Source organism: Aspergillus ambiguus (assembly GCF_047715705.1).
Source record: "Aspergillus ambiguus strain CBS 117.58 unplaced genomic scaffold BDV59scaffold_86, whole genome shotgun sequence".
In the NCBI taxonomy this organism is placed as follows: domain Eukaryota; kingdom Fungi; phylum Ascomycota; class Eurotiomycetes; order Eurotiales; family Aspergillaceae; genus Aspergillus; species Aspergillus ambiguus.
The window spans coordinates 4145-19600 of NW_027395599.1; the positions used below are offsets into that span (position 1 = coordinate 4145).

The 15456-nt window shown below is 45.0% G+C and overlaps 5 protein-coding genes across 5 annotated transcripts; 1 reads left to right on the plus strand and 4 right to left on the minus strand.

The window, feature by feature from the left end:
- Positions 1-240: 240 nt before the first annotated feature.
- On the minus strand, positions 241-1188 carry BDV59DRAFT_212002 (5'-methylthioadenosine/S-adenosylhomocysteine nucleosidase family protein; the record flags this gene model as incomplete). Its single annotated transcript, XM_073695927.1, has 1 exon — positions 241-1188. The coding sequence occupies one exon, from the start codon at positions 1186-1188 to the stop codon at positions 241-243; it is 948 nt and encodes a 315-aa protein (XP_073542536.1).
- Positions 1189-1294: 106 nt separating this feature from the next.
- On the minus strand, positions 1295-1694 carry BDV59DRAFT_189953 (uncharacterized protein). Its single transcript, XM_073691687.1, has one exon. It carries the CDS (start codon positions 1562-1564, stop codon positions 1352-1354), a length of 213 nt encoding a protein of 70 aa, XP_073542537.1. The 5' UTR covers positions 1565-1694; the 3' UTR covers positions 1295-1351.
- Positions 1695-3754: 2060 nt separating this feature from the next.
- On the minus strand, positions 3755-5438 carry BDV59DRAFT_162959 (uncharacterized protein). The gene is made up of 4 exons (XM_073687588.1): positions 5101-5438; positions 4562-5030; positions 3898-4498; positions 3755-3846 (listed from the first exon to the last, which is right to left on the minus strand). The coding sequence occupies exons 1-4, from the start codon at positions 5183-5185 to the stop codon at positions 3832-3834; spliced, it is 1170 nt and encodes a 389-aa protein (XP_073542538.1). The 5' UTR covers positions 5186-5438; the 3' UTR covers positions 3755-3831.
- On the minus strand, positions 4943-6870 carry BDV59DRAFT_162927 (acyl transferase/acyl hydrolase/lysophospholipase). The gene is made up of 3 exons (XM_073687587.1): positions 6200-6870; positions 5748-6144; positions 4943-5692 (listed from the first exon to the last, which is right to left on the minus strand). Exons 1-3 carry the CDS (start codon positions 6261-6263, stop codon positions 5191-5193), a joined length of 963 nt encoding a protein of 320 aa, XP_073542539.1. The 5' UTR covers positions 6264-6870; the 3' UTR covers positions 4943-5190.
- A 5241-nt stretch (positions 6871-12111) lies between these two features.
- Positions 12112-12694, plus strand: BDV59DRAFT_212012 (uncharacterized protein; the record flags this gene model as incomplete). Its single annotated transcript, XM_073695928.1, has 2 exons — positions 12112-12398; positions 12456-12694. The coding sequence occupies 2 exons, from the start codon at positions 12112-12114 to the stop codon at positions 12577-12579; spliced, it is 411 nt and encodes a 136-aa protein (XP_073542540.1). The 3' UTR covers positions 12580-12694.
- Between the last annotated feature and the right edge of the window lie 2762 nt (positions 12695-15456).

Here is a 15456-nt window from a genome sequence, read left to right on the forward strand (position 1 = left end):
GCTAAGAGACCAGCATCCTCGGTGGTATAGTTGGTATAGTACATAGTAGAGTTCGAAAGAATTTTGGCTGGAGCAACGGTCAAGTCGAAAGCATGGACCCTTGCTAATGGTGATCGGTTGTGAAAACAAATATTCCCATGACACGGTGTGCAATGCGACATATAATCAAATATGAACTGATATACGAAAATACATCACACTCTTCATGGGAATAACCACATCTATAAGAAAATAGGTATATCATCCAATCTTCTTGGCTGGAAGAAGTAAGAGCAGTTCCTTCGCATACGCAGCCGCAGTGGCCGCAGCATATCCCTGCCAATCATCGTTTTTGTGAGAATCTGCATAATCGGAGATTCCTCGAATGACCAAGCATGGAAAAGTGTTCATTAACCCCGCAGCTTCCATCTCAAAACAGATAATTCCGTGCTGACTAGCTAGGCGATCCCGAGTCAGGCTGTTCTTCATCACACAGTTGCTAGATGCGATTACCCCGTAATGGACTTGTGGGGCATCTTTCGTTCGAGCAGGACGACGGACTAATTTAGTTCTATCGCAGTTGCCGCAGTGCCTTGACGAATTGTGGCGATACGCTGCAATAAAAAGTCGATCCGGGCTCTTCGGTGTGACCATGTCCTTAAGTAAGGGATGCTTCGTCACCATTTCGGAAAGAAGGTGCGCGATCTGGTTCCCTTCAACGAGGTGGATGGCCTGGAGTTTTGAGAGAGCTGTCAAAAGTGCGTGGGGTGGATTGTTAAGCGGGCTCAATTGTCCAGATATCTCGCTGTGGTCATATTGTATCACCGCACCGCGACCCTTAACAGGCTTTCCCACGACAACATCACCTAGCCGTATGTCTGTCTGGGCAGGCACACCTCCTCCAATACCAACTAAGAGCCCGTAGCGGATCATGGGGAAAGTAGAAAGCATCTTAGTTGCCACTGTTGCAGCAGGCGTAGGCCCAATGGCACCAGTAGGAAGACAGGCCACAACTACGTTGTGACAATGAACACGACCTAGAATATAGGAGTTATCATCGCATCCGTCGGGCAATAAATCCAAGTGTACTTCGTCCATCATTGCTTTAGCGGCAGCTATCTCAAATGGAAGTGAGCAGATCCACCCAATAGTGTAGTCACCGTGAGAGAGTGTACGACTTTTGGGAATGCCATTGTGTCCTATTTGCATGTTCAGACATTTCTCTATAGAGTAATTATGATCATAGGATGGATCGTGTGCATGACCACCCTCATTAAGAGTGTGTGGGCCAAGTTCCATCAGTGACATGCGGGGAGTCGCAGAAAGGGGATCTATAAATTAGAACCGCAATATACCCTCCGATTAAAGTATCTCAGTAAAGGGAAATATTTGACTCACTCATTGTAGGAAAGGCTTCTTTTACGCTCCGAGGAAGTAATGAACGACGGATTGACCCCTGGGCTGTTGTGGAAAGGTCTGGTATACTCCTCTCATCCTTGCTGCTCCCGCTCCGTACATAGTAATCGAGAATGCTCCAGGCTATAAGGTACAAATAGACAAATGTACTGATAACAGAAGCTGGCATCGCAATGCTTGTTTCTTTGCCTGTAAGAATTGGCCAAACCGATAGGTTCAAGAAAATTAAGCAAATAAGCTTGAGCCAATCTAGGCTATGCTTTATAACTATTGCATTGTCCGTTGCCGGGTTTGATTCTGTACCAAACCCCTTATCGTCCGCTAGGGTGCCTGCGAAGGGCAGACAATGGCCGATAGTTGGAGCAGTACCTCGATGCCATGCACGATTTAAGCGTTTGTTATATTTGAAATCCGACGCACGGATGAGAGGAATTCCCTTGCGTAGATAGTTCTGTATCTGCTGTTAGGTTAGAGAGAGGCAGCGTGTGTTACATGTTTCCCTAGGGTTCCAAAACAAATGTGTTCCGGCTCACGTACATCTATCTCGGAGCTCTTCGCCAGACCCAGAACAGTCTTTCCAATGGTGATAATAAGCAACTGATTGAGGATAGGTTGTTTCCTCATGGCGAATATGAACTTCCTCTTCATGATATGAGTTGCTTGTAGGAGTGGCTTGTTCCCGGGAATATTTAACAAATAGTTATATTCGGAGACTGAAGACGTCACTGGACATATAGCCCAACACGCAACCACGTTGAATCCAGATAAGGGGTACGAGTGGCCTTTATCCTCATATCGTGTATCATCCATATTCATGTGTACGTACTGGCACTTCAAAGGAGGCGTAGAAGAAACGAATTGTTTACCCATAGGTAGGTACGTTCAATGCCTCACGGAATACTCTTAATATATTCCACCAAACATGAGGGTTGATGAATTTGGAGTTGCGTATGGAGAAGATGAAGTAAAACAAAGATGATGGAATTTGTTGAAGGCTGTTGTGAGCGATTCTTTATATATGTATTCTATAACTCCCTCAGCAGGCAGTCGTTCTTAGCATTTATACTTTCGCATCGGGAGATGGGAACGATCAGCCAGGAACGGGCACCGGTCCGGGGCAGCAACGATTCGAGACTGCGCTGATCCACGCCCCAACGTTGACACGCCTGCATGCGAATGGGGTCGCCTATCGGAACCCGCGATTCTCAGTAGACCGTGGATCCACCTACCCTAATAGTATTTTAAATCAGCGGGTTTCTGATTATTATTATTATTTATTTGGAGGAATTGTTATATAAAAGCGAGTTTGGCCCCTCTTGGTCTTACGCGCCAAGAAAATGATACATACGAGATTCATCCAATCAGAAAGCTCTCTCGTCGATTCCACGTCACCCGAGAGAAGAATCAATCCGAACGGTCGCAGTTATTGGTCCCTCATCTCTTTTGGGACCCATCCAGGAGCCGTTCACATTCAGGAATACATTGATCCACTTCCGGCCGGATCCACGGTGGCTTGCTTGGCGATATGGAGAACCTGCCCAGGAGAGGGCAGTGATTGGGGGAACTGTAGTAGACACACTTAGCTATCCATATTCCTATGTACCTGATTTCAGATCTATGCTCCATGACTGTCACCTGACTTAGAATTTGGGATGATAAAGGCGATTTTAAAGAGTGGAATCAGCCGAACATCTCCATAAGCCCATTCTCAAGGCTTCTCTATCGACAATATATCATTTCAGTATAAGTTGATCATATACCTCACTGTCGAAGTGATCGTGATTTATGGGATTTGCCAAGAGCGTTATATTTCCTAACTAGGAATAATAGAACTCTGCAGGAATGTGATTCAGGGGGAATGACCTTGAACAACCTCTAATTCCTGGAATTAATTATTCAATCACTTATTACAGATGGATAGATTGATGGATGGGTCTAAAATTCGTCAATGCTGGAAACCCTAGCCTTTTAAGTGCTTCGCTGTTGTTATTTTACTAGTATCCGAGTTTGAAGATATCGACCTACTCACCATAAGAAACAGTAAGAGAGCTTAGAGACACCAGCTATAGACTATACAGCTATAGGGCCTACTAACCTTTATCTTTCTACTGAAGCGGCTATATCTGGATATTTAGATATATTACTTGATTTACGTTTATCTATGCTGGACACGGGATAGTACTATGTGTAGGACCAGTATGGTTACTGTATTCAATTTGCCAAGCAGCAGACCAACTTCAATTCAAAATTAGAGCTTAGGATTTACATCAGATGCGGATCTATCTTAAAGTTAACCTACCCCTTCTGCGAGGAACGGTTGGCGTTCTGAGAAATAAGCCCACGATATTGATATTATGTTCATATTTTGATACTGCTGGCAGATTCTTCTTTACTCCACCCCATATCAATATACCACTGAAATATCAATGCCCTGAATCAATGCCCTGACATCTCAAAAAACGGAATCAGAAATTACCTCGAAGGCGGGTATCTTCTCCTAACCTCCTGCCAGTCGTTCCCGTAATAAAAGTCTCTTCTCCAGATTACTCCGTTGCAGTCACAAATGAATAGTTCCAGGTGATTATCTCTCCAGTGCACAGCAGCCACCTCTGTTGCCCCAGGAAATTGTCTGTCGCCAACAATTTCCCATTTTCTCCACTTATTCTCTTTCCTTGAGTGGTAGACACGGCCATTAGCACTGCAAATAAAGAGATGCACCTTGTGAGCTGGTTGTGATACAGCAGATATCTTTGCTCCTGAAGGGAAACGGGATATTTGCTGGTTATCGCCAACGATGCTCCAGTCAAGCCATGTAGTCAACTCCTCATCCCAGTGCGAAGTGTACACCTGTCCATCCTGCCCGCAAACGAACACATCAAGTTCGGATGCGGTACGATGCACGGCAGACACATTTGCTCCAACCGGGAATTGAGGGGTCTGGTGACTACCCCGAATGATGCTCCAGTCAGACCACATGTTTGACCCCTCATCATAGTGGGAGGTATAGACTTGTTCATCTTTCCCACATACGAATAGGTCAAGATCAGTGCTCTTTCGGCCCACAGCTGATACATTCGCTCCAGGCGGAAATAGGGGAGTACGGCTGCCCCGAGTGATTCTCCAGTCAATCCACGTCTTCGAAAACTCATTCCACTGGGAGGTATACACATTTTCGTCACTCCCACACATGAATAGATCAAGGTGTGTAGCTTTGCGAGCGACAGCTACTACATCTGAAGCTCTGGGGCATGTTCCACCTATTGATTGCCAACCTGATGGACACGTAGGCGGATATACCATTTGAGCAAAGCGTTCTCCAAAGGGAATATTTTTGAATACGAAGAAAAATCCGCCCAGGCTGGACCAATCAGAGTGCTTATTCCACCAGCTGGTGTAGACACGGCCCGAATGAAACACAAAAACATCAATTTGGTCTCTTCTCTGAGCTACGGCCGTGACTTTCGAGCCAGCTTGGAACTCACCTCCGAGTGATTTCCACCCGTCCGGAGATTGCTGTCCTTCGGTCCACCAGGACGTATACACGTTACCATCCCTTCCACAGAAGAACCAAACTATCTGAGAAGGCTTCCGTGATATGACTGAAATAGGAAATGATTGGGTCGAAGAATACGACGCTTCACGTGATTGTGTTGCAGGTTAGCCAGAGTGAGATTAGAATTCAGCTGAAGTCCTCAATGCACACACATTTCTTTTGCACCAGATTCTCAGCACACTGCATTAACTTCGTATAAACAGCCTCGGATTCAAGGTACTCGCTCGCAGCTGACATGATCGTCAAGATTTCTTATATTCTTCCAATCCAACCTCCTGTAAACCCTGATGGACATTGAAACGAAAGCAACGGTTGGCCTTGAACATTTCTGACCACTGTCGGTGAAACTGTTCTGCTGTTTTCTCGGTTTGAGTTGCAATGGCAGCAAGCGTTTCGGTCATAAACTTATATGGTCCATCAAAGATCGGTGTTGTTTTTTGGTGTCCGGTTCCGATGGACACACAGCATTTCACCAACTCGGCCAGATTATCACGATTTGGCGACCAGATGTCCTTTGCTTCCGCCCAAACTTCGTGGATCGGATTATTGGCTCCCAAGCCACCATCAGCATACTGTTGCTGCGAGTCACCGACCGTCGCAGGTTCGAAGAATGTTGTTGCCGCAGAGGTTGCGCGCGCAGCCTGGCAAATAGTGGCCGAGACAGGAATTGCTTGCCGTTTGGAATCGTAGGATCGAAAACGGACGGTGCTGGTAGCTATCTCTTTCCTTGTCGCAGTAACAAACCTAGAGGTTTTCAGCCATGGCACCGGCAGTTAGGACTCGGTCCCAAAGGACATACACTTTGCTGCTTCTTTTGTTTCCATCGTTTAGCAACTCAGTATCAGGATGTTTCCCTTCTCCAATGTGCTTTTGAACGATGTCCCTGACGCATCTCTCAAGAGCAGCGGAGTCAAATCGGTCCTTAATATCCAGACTTCTTTTTAAAGGGAACCAGGCGCTATTCTCAAAGATCTCCTTTGAGAGGGATTTGTAAGCCTCGATACATTCTCCCACATCCATCTCGAGCCGGCCAAGCATGATTGCAATAAGTCCACCGGTGCTTGTGCCTCCGATTAGGTCAAATATTTCGCATGGTTTTAGAGCATTCCAGCCAAGTTTCTTTCTCTCGTCGTTAATGTGCTTCATCATAACCTGGAGGACATATAGAGTGGATAAGCCTCGGACACCGCCACCATCTATGACAGACAACGCATTAAGTCAAGTTTTTCCATATGTATGCTCATTTCATACCTAGTGAAAGCAAACACAGTCCATCTTTGTCAAGAGAAGATGGCGTGACATCACTTCCAGGCATTGTCAAAAACTCAAGGGATTTCCAGGAAGTCGGGTCCGAACATAGATTGGACAGAACACTTCGCACTGAGGTCTTGCATGGATGGGTAGCAGCGACAGTAGACCTATTTACCTAAGAGAACACTGGGAACTATAATTTTTTCCTTGAGTGAAAAATGATACCGGATAATGTGTCTAGGTAGTGTCCGTGTGGATTCCGGCCGCCTTCTTGTAGTGATTTCGTGTGGGGGGTGCATTCCATTCTTAAACATATCTTTTCAATAAGTATGTATCTGTGACATCAGTTAAAAAGCTTGACACAGGTTAGTAGATCAAACTAAATCATGTCAGATTGATACTGAAATCAAGACTTTCACAAGTACAATGATCCCGTTGTCGTGTGAGAGTCCCCGGTTTTCCTTAGACAGCATCTGACCGTATAGATCAATCTAGACAGGATCACCCAACTTGAGCCCCAGAGATCGGGTTCCACTCAAAACCTCACCTATATTTGCCGGCGACCCAGTGATCGGCCCACTTCTAGAACGTAATACATGTGACTATAGGCCCGAAGACTAGAAATTATCGGACGGAGTTATGAAACCTAGTCTCAATGAATTCAATTAAGGTTCTGATCTCTCCCTAACAATAGTTAAGTTACATCTTAATAAATAGTGGCAAGTTTTCATAAATTGGTCAAGTTACGAAGCCGTCGGCGACACCCGAAGAGAGTTATGAATTCATGATATCTCATGATCGCAAATTCAGTTGTCTGATGGCTCTGTTGTCCTCGGTTCTTGTTCTGGTTCGTACCATGGTTTAATGCCCCCAGCAGCAAGTCTAGTAATATTAAATGTGATTTCCATCTATTGCCGTTTTTCTGTGTCGACCTTCGGATATCCGCTAGACGACGGTCGTTCTTCGCCCCAAAAAAAGTTAGATCATTAATTTACCCTAAAGACTAATTCTTAGAGTAGGTTTTGTAGGAGCCTGGGTGCCATGGCCAAGAATAAGTAATCCACGTTTCGTACTAGAAGTAACTTAAAGAGGTCTCCGGTCAAGAGCTGCTGGTTGAATACCGGTAATCGATTTATTATTACTGAGTCCTTTGGAAGTGGGGCGGGAAATAAACGTCTTATGTTTGTTGGTAAAGTCAAAAACGACTGAAGTGGCGAGGGCGAGAAAAGCTGGCGTTCCATCGCTGACATAAGCTCTATAATTTGGGAAGCCTCTCAGACTCTTCTTCTACAAAGATATTTGAACATATATGATAGAATGAGGTGTAATTTGGTGAATGACAATATCAAAATATAAGACCGATAACTCGACCAGAAGGGTATCCAAAAGCAATCATGTTGTTATGAACATTACTACATGAGTGTGAACGATACTCTGAAAAAATCCACAGAAAATTTGATGTATGTAGCGTTACCCATGAAGTCGCAATGTAAAACCCATGAGGTGGCTGTGGATCGCTTTCGAAATCCTCAAAGTATATCTGAATCAAAACTTATAAAACCTCGGCCAGTGTGCAGGTCCATATGGATAGTTGTTTACAAACGACCAAATTTCTGTACAGAAACATGTACTTTCCTCCAGCATCGCCTCATTTGAAGTCTAGACCTCAACTTCTGACGTATTTCCCAGCCTTATTCAATTTCTATCAGACCTCAGACATCTCTGCAGGCGCAAGTCCTTTATGATTTTAATAGTCTAGAACTTCTAGAGCAGCTGTACTGCAAGCAATCGGAGTTCCAATACATCATACTTATGTCATCAATCACTTAGAATAACTAGGTTAGTGTATTGGTATGCGGATTAAGCGGTAAGGTTTCTTCATAAGCCTTGCGGATTGTGGTGCGGTGCGGATTATATTTTTAAGAATCCGCAACCCGCGCGGATTGTTTTTTGACCCTGCGGATTGTACCCGACCCGCACCGAGTGCATCCCTACTCACCAAGCCTCTACCGAGATAGACTCACAAGAATTTTATCCATATACTTGGCCTCCGCCGCCTTCCCAATTAGGAAATATCTATAGTCTCTCCGATAGCGAGCCGTAGAGGCTGGGGGGGTATGTTAACCGAAAAGACTAGTAATTACTACTAAGGCTCAACTAGCTATATAAAATCGCGGTGTGATCCAGCCTCCGCACCTCACAGATAGTTATACCGCTAGCCCAGGTATTAGGTCGGAATAGAGGTTGGAATCCAGGGTATAAATATTGCCATCTTAGCAGTAGATTTAGGAGAATTCAAGTCCCTGCTACAGTCCAGAAGATAGTGGAAATTACATATTATTACCGACAGCCGCATTTCCAACGGTTACCTTCCGACTATCTACGCCTACACCTACACGATCACTAGCTGAAGACCCGATTCCCTCTGCTTTTCAAACTCCGCAGAATACTCACCAGTTAGATCAAAAGGTCCGAAGCCTACAGAACAGCCTTGATAAAAAATGGCAGCTTTTTAGCAGTCCAATCGCTCATATTTAACGTCTCAAAAATGCAGCGCAAATGGTCATGCAAACTAAGCTGATCTTAGAGCAAGAAATCAAGGCTTTACGGGCTAAAAATGAGCGTAAACGTCATAAAAAGGCAAGAAAGCATGCTATAATGGGCAATAACCGCCTTCTTTGCGTACAGGAAAGTCAAAATCATGTACAGCAGCTTAATACGCAGCTCAATGAGTAACCCAAGGAATCATATTCTGGTGCCTCGTTGACGAGCTCCACAAAGCTGCAGGGTAGGTGTGGAATAGGAGGACATACGATTTGAAATTGTCCTAGTAAATAGCTCTTTCTGATATATTTAGGTCGGTCTAATTTTTTTTTTTTTAAATGGTGTTGTTGGTTGAATGGCTTTAGATAGTAATGGTGATGGCGAAATATCCACGCCTCGGCCGTATTCGCGACTCGCCCGTGGATTACGTTAATGCTGATGATATTTTAACCAATGGTGTATGTTAGTTTCTTCCTGCTTTTTAACGTGAGTATGTAACCTTTTTGCAAGGTATAATCCTTGGAGATAACGCTATATTAGGCCTAGGATGGATCCTATAATCGAATATATATTCGATTTCGTCTATATCAAACTACTAAGGTTCTCCGCAGTGGAGAAGAATAGAGTAGTGACACTTGCAGAAGGGTCCCGGATACCCTATCCTCACTAGTTCTGTGGGATATACTGCTGCAGTATACCGTGGAGGGCACTGCCTCCCTGAGCTTACGTGGCGGGTCCTTTGGTTTTAAGCTGATTGGCAGTTTGTGAAGAGTGACTGGCGCTAACACATGCTGACATCCTCTAACCTGAGTCTAAAAAGAAGAATCTGCCCCCTTAACTGCCGACTACACGCTAATTTAGCAGCCGGCGCCTTTAGTCGTATGGCTGATACGTTACTGTAGTCGGTAATGATCTTTCCGTCGGCTCTCAGGGGAATTAAATAAGCATGTCTGCCTCGATCAAGTTTCTCGTGGTGCGACAAGAACAAAAACATGGCCACTCAGACGCTGGCCCCGACATGGACCCCAACAAGCTGTCCAGCCTCAACCGATCTCTATGAAATCCGGGTCGCTCCCGACGACCTCTTCTTCTTCCTGGGGCCCCTGACTGCAACCTCTGACTGCGCACCGTTAAGTTATACCCCGGCCAGTCCCTATTATGCTGCCTCCTGCCCAACGAGCTATACATCGGCCTGTGCTCATGGCCTCTTTGATAAGACAACTGTGTGCTGCCCAGAGTTAGTATCCTGTCGATTCTTACCGCTGTTGACCGACTTCGACTTATAATAGCTGTAACTAGTGCACGTTCCATGAGCTGTACAGAAGAACCATGGATATACAACTCACTACCGTTTAGCTGCGTCGAGGTGTTCACGAGCACATACACCGCTATATTCACAACAACCTCGGTTTTTAGCGGCGCATCTGAGGGAACGGGCACGGAGACGGTCACACTCACGCCTAATTATGATGCGGTAAATGCGTTTGGACTGGAATATATCCCGGTAATAATTTTCTCTCGCTGGGTTCCTTGCCGACGATTTCTAACATGCATACGCTTCTACCAGATGATAACTACAAGTGGCCCTACACCAACATCAACGGGTGCCACCACGACAGTCGCTTCTTCACCCACAAATTCAGCCGCTTCTTCAACAATACCACAGAAAAGCAGTGGAAGTAGTCTATCCGGCGGGGCCATTGCCGGTATTGTGGTGGGTGTGGTTGCTTTCATCGTCATTCTCGCCCTGGTTTGGAATCGCAAGAAAATCGTGGCGTTAATACATCGAAAGACCGCGCCGCAACCAGGTCCGACGGTTCACGGGTTACATTCCAATGTCTTTCAACCGGGTCCCGGACAATACCATAACGTGTACTCGGCTCCGCCGCCGATAATTCAACCTTTAGAGCTGGAATCGACGCGGGAACCTGCTGAGCTCCCAGCAAATTTTCCAGTGGCAGGGAGAGGCACTTAGAAATAGTAGAAGGCTAGACTATGTTTGATATAGGGCAGATTCTTTTCTCGGCGGGATTGTACATACTTTGGCGTGCTGTGCCCGGTATGCTCATGATAGACTATGGTTCTACGGTAATCAAGAAGGTGACTGGTTTTGGATGCTGGCTGGCATATGTAATGTGTGTATGAGCATTTCTCACGAATTTTTTGAATTTAGATATGCGATATTTGGATCCCTGCCAGGATATTAGGCCTTGAGATTGTCTCGCCCTTGGAATATTCTGTACACTTCTCTTCTTTTACCAACCCACTTGTCCTGTTAGTGTCAGAACTCATGTAAGCAGAGAATAGCAGAACACAGTTATAGATCTAATAGAGTCACTACGATTCCACTAACCTCCTGTTTGGTGAAATATGATGACATGTTCGAACTTGCTCCAAGCAACTGCAAAAGACTTGCGCCAAAGATCTCGGAAACTATTTGCAGCATAAAATTATTGACCTGGAAAAAATCTTATAGTTAGTCTAAAGTTCTGTAGAATGAACTGAGAAAATTGCCGTTCTTATCATTGTTGTCGAAGTGAATTCATGAAGCTATAGATAGCAAAAAGAAAACTCTCTTGAAGTAGTTACAGGCGAGGCTGATGCTCGGCCGCATTTCGTATGACGAATTGACAAAGCTGAGAATAGACTGGAGCGAAACCCCATTCGAGATTTAAGCCGGAAGGTGCGGTCCGGACCGTCATGGGCAACGTAATCTGTTAGCAAAGACCGAGGGTCGGCCAGCAGCTTATCTAGAGTCTGAATTCTAAACTAATTATGTGTTCCAACTATTTAAATATTTCAGACTGGCCATTCTCGAATTTCTAATCTAATAAACAGTATCCAGATTTAATATAAGAATGGAGCGGCGATGGCGGAGAACCATAGCAATTTTCCGGGCGTTGCTAGGGTTGACAACCGAAAAAGTCCAGAATAATATATTCTGGAGACTGCAGTAGCGCCCCACAAAGCGCAGTTGTATAGTCCTATCAACGTCCTTCACGCTTTCCACCCCATCCCCTGCACGCTTGCCCCTCTTGCCCCTGTCGATCCCATTCCCTGTAGCGCCCGTAAAGGAAATAGGGCCAGGTGAATTATGCCTTGGGTTCATAGGGTTTACTCCGTACTCTGTAAATCTGCCCCAGCATTCGACACACAGCCACATAATCTTCCTCCAGGGGCCTATGTACAACCACGGAAGGATCAAAGAGGCCTTAGCAGACGGGTAGCATATTTCGATACCCATAAGTTCAATGGCCCAAAAAATGGTATTTAAGGAGCGATGACTCGCAGTTTTCCAGTTGTTCCATTGCCATCGGTATCGATCATTGGATCCTGTCGTACGGCATACCCCTTCACCTGTGACCAATATGTCCAAAATTATCCTTCCTGCGCTATTCGTGGCCACATGCCTTTCAACCACCATGGCAGCCACATGCTCTGCTGTCGGCTGGATGAGAGACAATTCGGTTATGGTCGAAGGGCCCCTGGCTGCATGGAACGGTGTTGAACTATTCAATGCGAATGGCGACCAAATCGGCGAAATGAACTGTGATGATGACTGCCCGGGCGCCTGCACCGACTTTGCTTGGATTGACGGAGATGGGCTAGAGACCAGTTTTGCGTGGGCCGCTAGTTGTAACATCAATACATTTACGTGTGTTCCCAATCTTTAGATGTGAATATCGAATCGAAAACACTGATTTCTTCGCAGGGAATGCCACGGTTCTTACGGTGATCAAACCCATGTTGACGGCGAAGAGCCCACTAGTGGCACTGATTTCTACGGTATTGGAATCACCGCTTCTTCTCAGTGCAAAGTTGAGTTTGAATGCTAGACTGCGGTCCAAGGCTTTATTTATGCTGGCACACTTTGATGGTTCTGTTGTTTGTGTTTTGGGGGGAGGGGGAAAATGTAGCCTTTGCTATCTTCCAACAATGTATCTAGTGAAGAGTCTGAAATATGATTGTCTAGTACTGTAGCGTACTTGTGAACTTGCTAGAAGAAATTAATTCAATCTTCAAATTGACTTCTTCCTTTTGGTCCATTCAAGTACCCATGAACCATGGCGGACAGACCACGAGAACTATTTGGGCATGGTTTTGTCGGACAGTTGCTGAACGACAGATATCCGATTATAAAAGAACTCGGATGTGGTCGATATTCCACCGTTTGCTTAATTAAGGATCACGTGTGAGTTTTTTACGCACCAGACGATAAAGGTCCTTAGTGAATATTGTTACGGAGGTGAACGTGATATCCTCGAGGTAGAGACCTTGAAACGCCCCAGCAAAGGTGATGTAAAACATCATGGCTACCGGCATGTCTCTCGTCTTCTCGATTATTTCGTCTATAATCGATGTGTGTACTCTGGTCATGGAACCCATAGCAGATTATATGAAGGATGCCATGGGCTATTTTCCGACTAGAAGATCCTGTCAAAATTTACCTAAATATAGAGTGACCAATGCTAAATCCTAATCACTAGTTCAAATTCTAAAATTTCCTTTTGTTCACGCGAAATCTGTTAGAGGAGGTGAACTAGCGTGCTAGAAGGATCAGATAATAGGAAAAAGGAGGTAATATGACGAATAGCTGCGGTGGGAAGGTCTATTGACTAGATACACGACTGTTCGCTGGTCTCCTAAAAAGGGGGGAGACCAGCGGTAGGTTTTGGTGTGGCAGATAGTCACGTGATACACATGCGGTTGACTAATCCGCACCTGCGGTGCTTGAGGTCCTGACATGGAGGGCCTAACACCACCTTCCCCCTTCCGAAAGGCCATGGCCTCATGGCCTTGGCGCTAGGAGGCCCCTAAGCTGCGGTGCCTGGGCCGCTATAATGCCTGAGGCCTCGATTGGTAAGCTAGGTGGCTCGCGCGGTGGCTGGTTGACGCGTGGTGTAGCGGTTGTTTTGGGTGGTTGCAGGTCAGCCGGGTATAATATTTAGGTCGCGTGGTCCAATAACTGCTTATTAATGGTCTTGGCGTCACGTGACTACCGCACCACCTAATTTTATCTTTCATCCCGCGCGACCTCTTTCAATCTCTTACTAATAATACCTCTACCAACACCTTCCTCCCCCCCTCTCCCCCCTACCATGGCTTCTATCAAATCTAACGTGAGTTCTAATATATCTAATAAGTGATCCAATCGCTTTTATCGCTTAAAAGCTCATATTTTATTATAGAAATAGTACCAGTGGTACTAGGGTTGTCAACCCGCACCGCAAATCCGCGCGGATTCTCTATCCGCACCGCACCGCAGCGGTGCGGGTTAAAAAAGTTATAGTCCGCGCGGGTTGCGGGTTCTAAGAGTAGTGTCAAGCCCTGGGATCCGTCTAAGCTGCGCTGATTGCTATCGTGGTTATTCGAGCTCGGGTGATCAGAATCCACTGGTCCCAAGAATGGGCGATACTTATCCTGGGAGTATAACAACTCCTGTGAGCGATGCTAACGTTCCTAAGAGCTGACGAGATAATCGTAAGATCCAAGCAGCAAAGATAGAAGCAAGGCCAAGTAGATACGTATATCTACTTGTAATAAAAGTATGGACGAATCGTACTAGCAATAAAACACTATAGTTATTAAAGATAGTATTATTGAACGCGAAGAGTAAAACTATTCTAAGTATATAAATAAGTGTCCTTATATACTCTGTGGTAATATAATATTAGAATACGTTTAATTGTTCGGTAGTAGATATTTAGTATATAATATACCCTTAGCGCTCTGAGAGTATACCGAATTACAATTATTTATATACTACTTAGTTAGTCACGTATCCTTAGTGCCTAGGCGGCTATTTTGACCGATATTATGTTTTGCCTATCCACCATACCAAGGAACCCCCACCCCCTCTGGATTAGGGGTGACTAGTTGCTTTCCTTGGGAGGTGACCCCACATGCGTCGTACGTACGCAGTTTGCGCATGGGACAAAAATTTGAAACCCCGAATTTACCTTATGGCACGTCTGATAATATTATAAATAGTTTAGAAAAATAGAAAGCCAAGTAAGTTTCCGGCCCAAATCGTAAGAAGTAATTGCTAGCACTTTACCTGAGCTGTTTCTTAGCTCCTACTGGTGACGATTGAGGTGTCTGTTAAGCGCCTAAGAATATCTCGCAGCTAAGTATTCCATAATATAGGTCATGTGTTATCGATGTATGCCGAAATCCGTTCTTGGGAATCCTGAAAGATAGTAGACTTTCTTGACTTCTATTTTAAACCGAGTAGACATTTTCAGACAATAAATTGGAAATAAAGTTTGGCCTCAGAAGAGCTCACGTATCTAGTTAATAACTTAGGAAGGAAAGGAGTAGACAGAGAAAGGAGCTTGAATTAAACTTTATAGCCCAGTCGCTCCTAACGAAACGACTTTCGCATTATACATAACAGGGTTCAACTCTCTGGTAATTTGAGTCTTATCGGACTATATATACCGCAAGAGTTACAGTACTAGAATAATCTGCAAACTGTACACTTTTAAGTCCCCATGTTCAGTAGGTCTATTTTGTTCAACAATGACGACCGGCATATGTCGTTAACTGTACCTAGGTAGATATCAAAGCCCCCATCCTCCAGGGATCATAAATTGAGAGACTTATCGAACACAGGCACGGCCAGTTATAAAATGGATAACCGTTCTATCCTCCTTGCATACTTTAGGCCTATCATTCAACATAATACACCCCCAAGGATAATAGAACTCCCA

Excerpts from the sequence above, each read along its gene's own strand:
- BDV59DRAFT_189953 (XM_073691687.1), bottom strand. The coding sequence starts at position 1,564 with ATGCCAGCTTCTGTTATCAGTACATTTGTCTATTTGTACCTTATAGCC.
- BDV59DRAFT_162959 (XM_073687588.1), bottom strand. The coding sequence starts at position 5,185 with ATGTCAGCTGCGAGCGAGTACCTTGAATCCGAGGCTGTTTATACGAAG. Across the intron at positions 5,031-5,100 it reads GAATCTGGTGCAAAAGAAAT|CGTCGTATTCTTCGACCCAA; the intron begins GTGTGTGCATTG and ends AATCACGTGAAG. Across the intron at positions 4,499-4,561 it reads TGTGGGAGTGACGAAAATGT|CCGTACTCCCCTATTTCCGC; the intron begins GTATACCTCCCA and ends CACTCGGGGCAG.
- BDV59DRAFT_162927 (XM_073687587.1), bottom strand. The coding sequence starts at position 6,263 with ATGCCTGGAAGTGATGTCACGCCATCTTCTCTTGACAAAGATGGACTG. Across the intron at positions 6,145-6,199 it reads ACTGTGTTTGCTTTCACTAG|ATGGTGGCGGTGTCCGAGGC; the intron begins GTATGAAATGAG and ends TGTCTGTCATAG. Across the intron at positions 5,693-5,747 it reads AACAAAAGAAGCAGCAAAGT|GTTTGTTACTGCGACAAGGA; the intron begins GTATGTCCTTTG and ends GAAAACCTCTAG.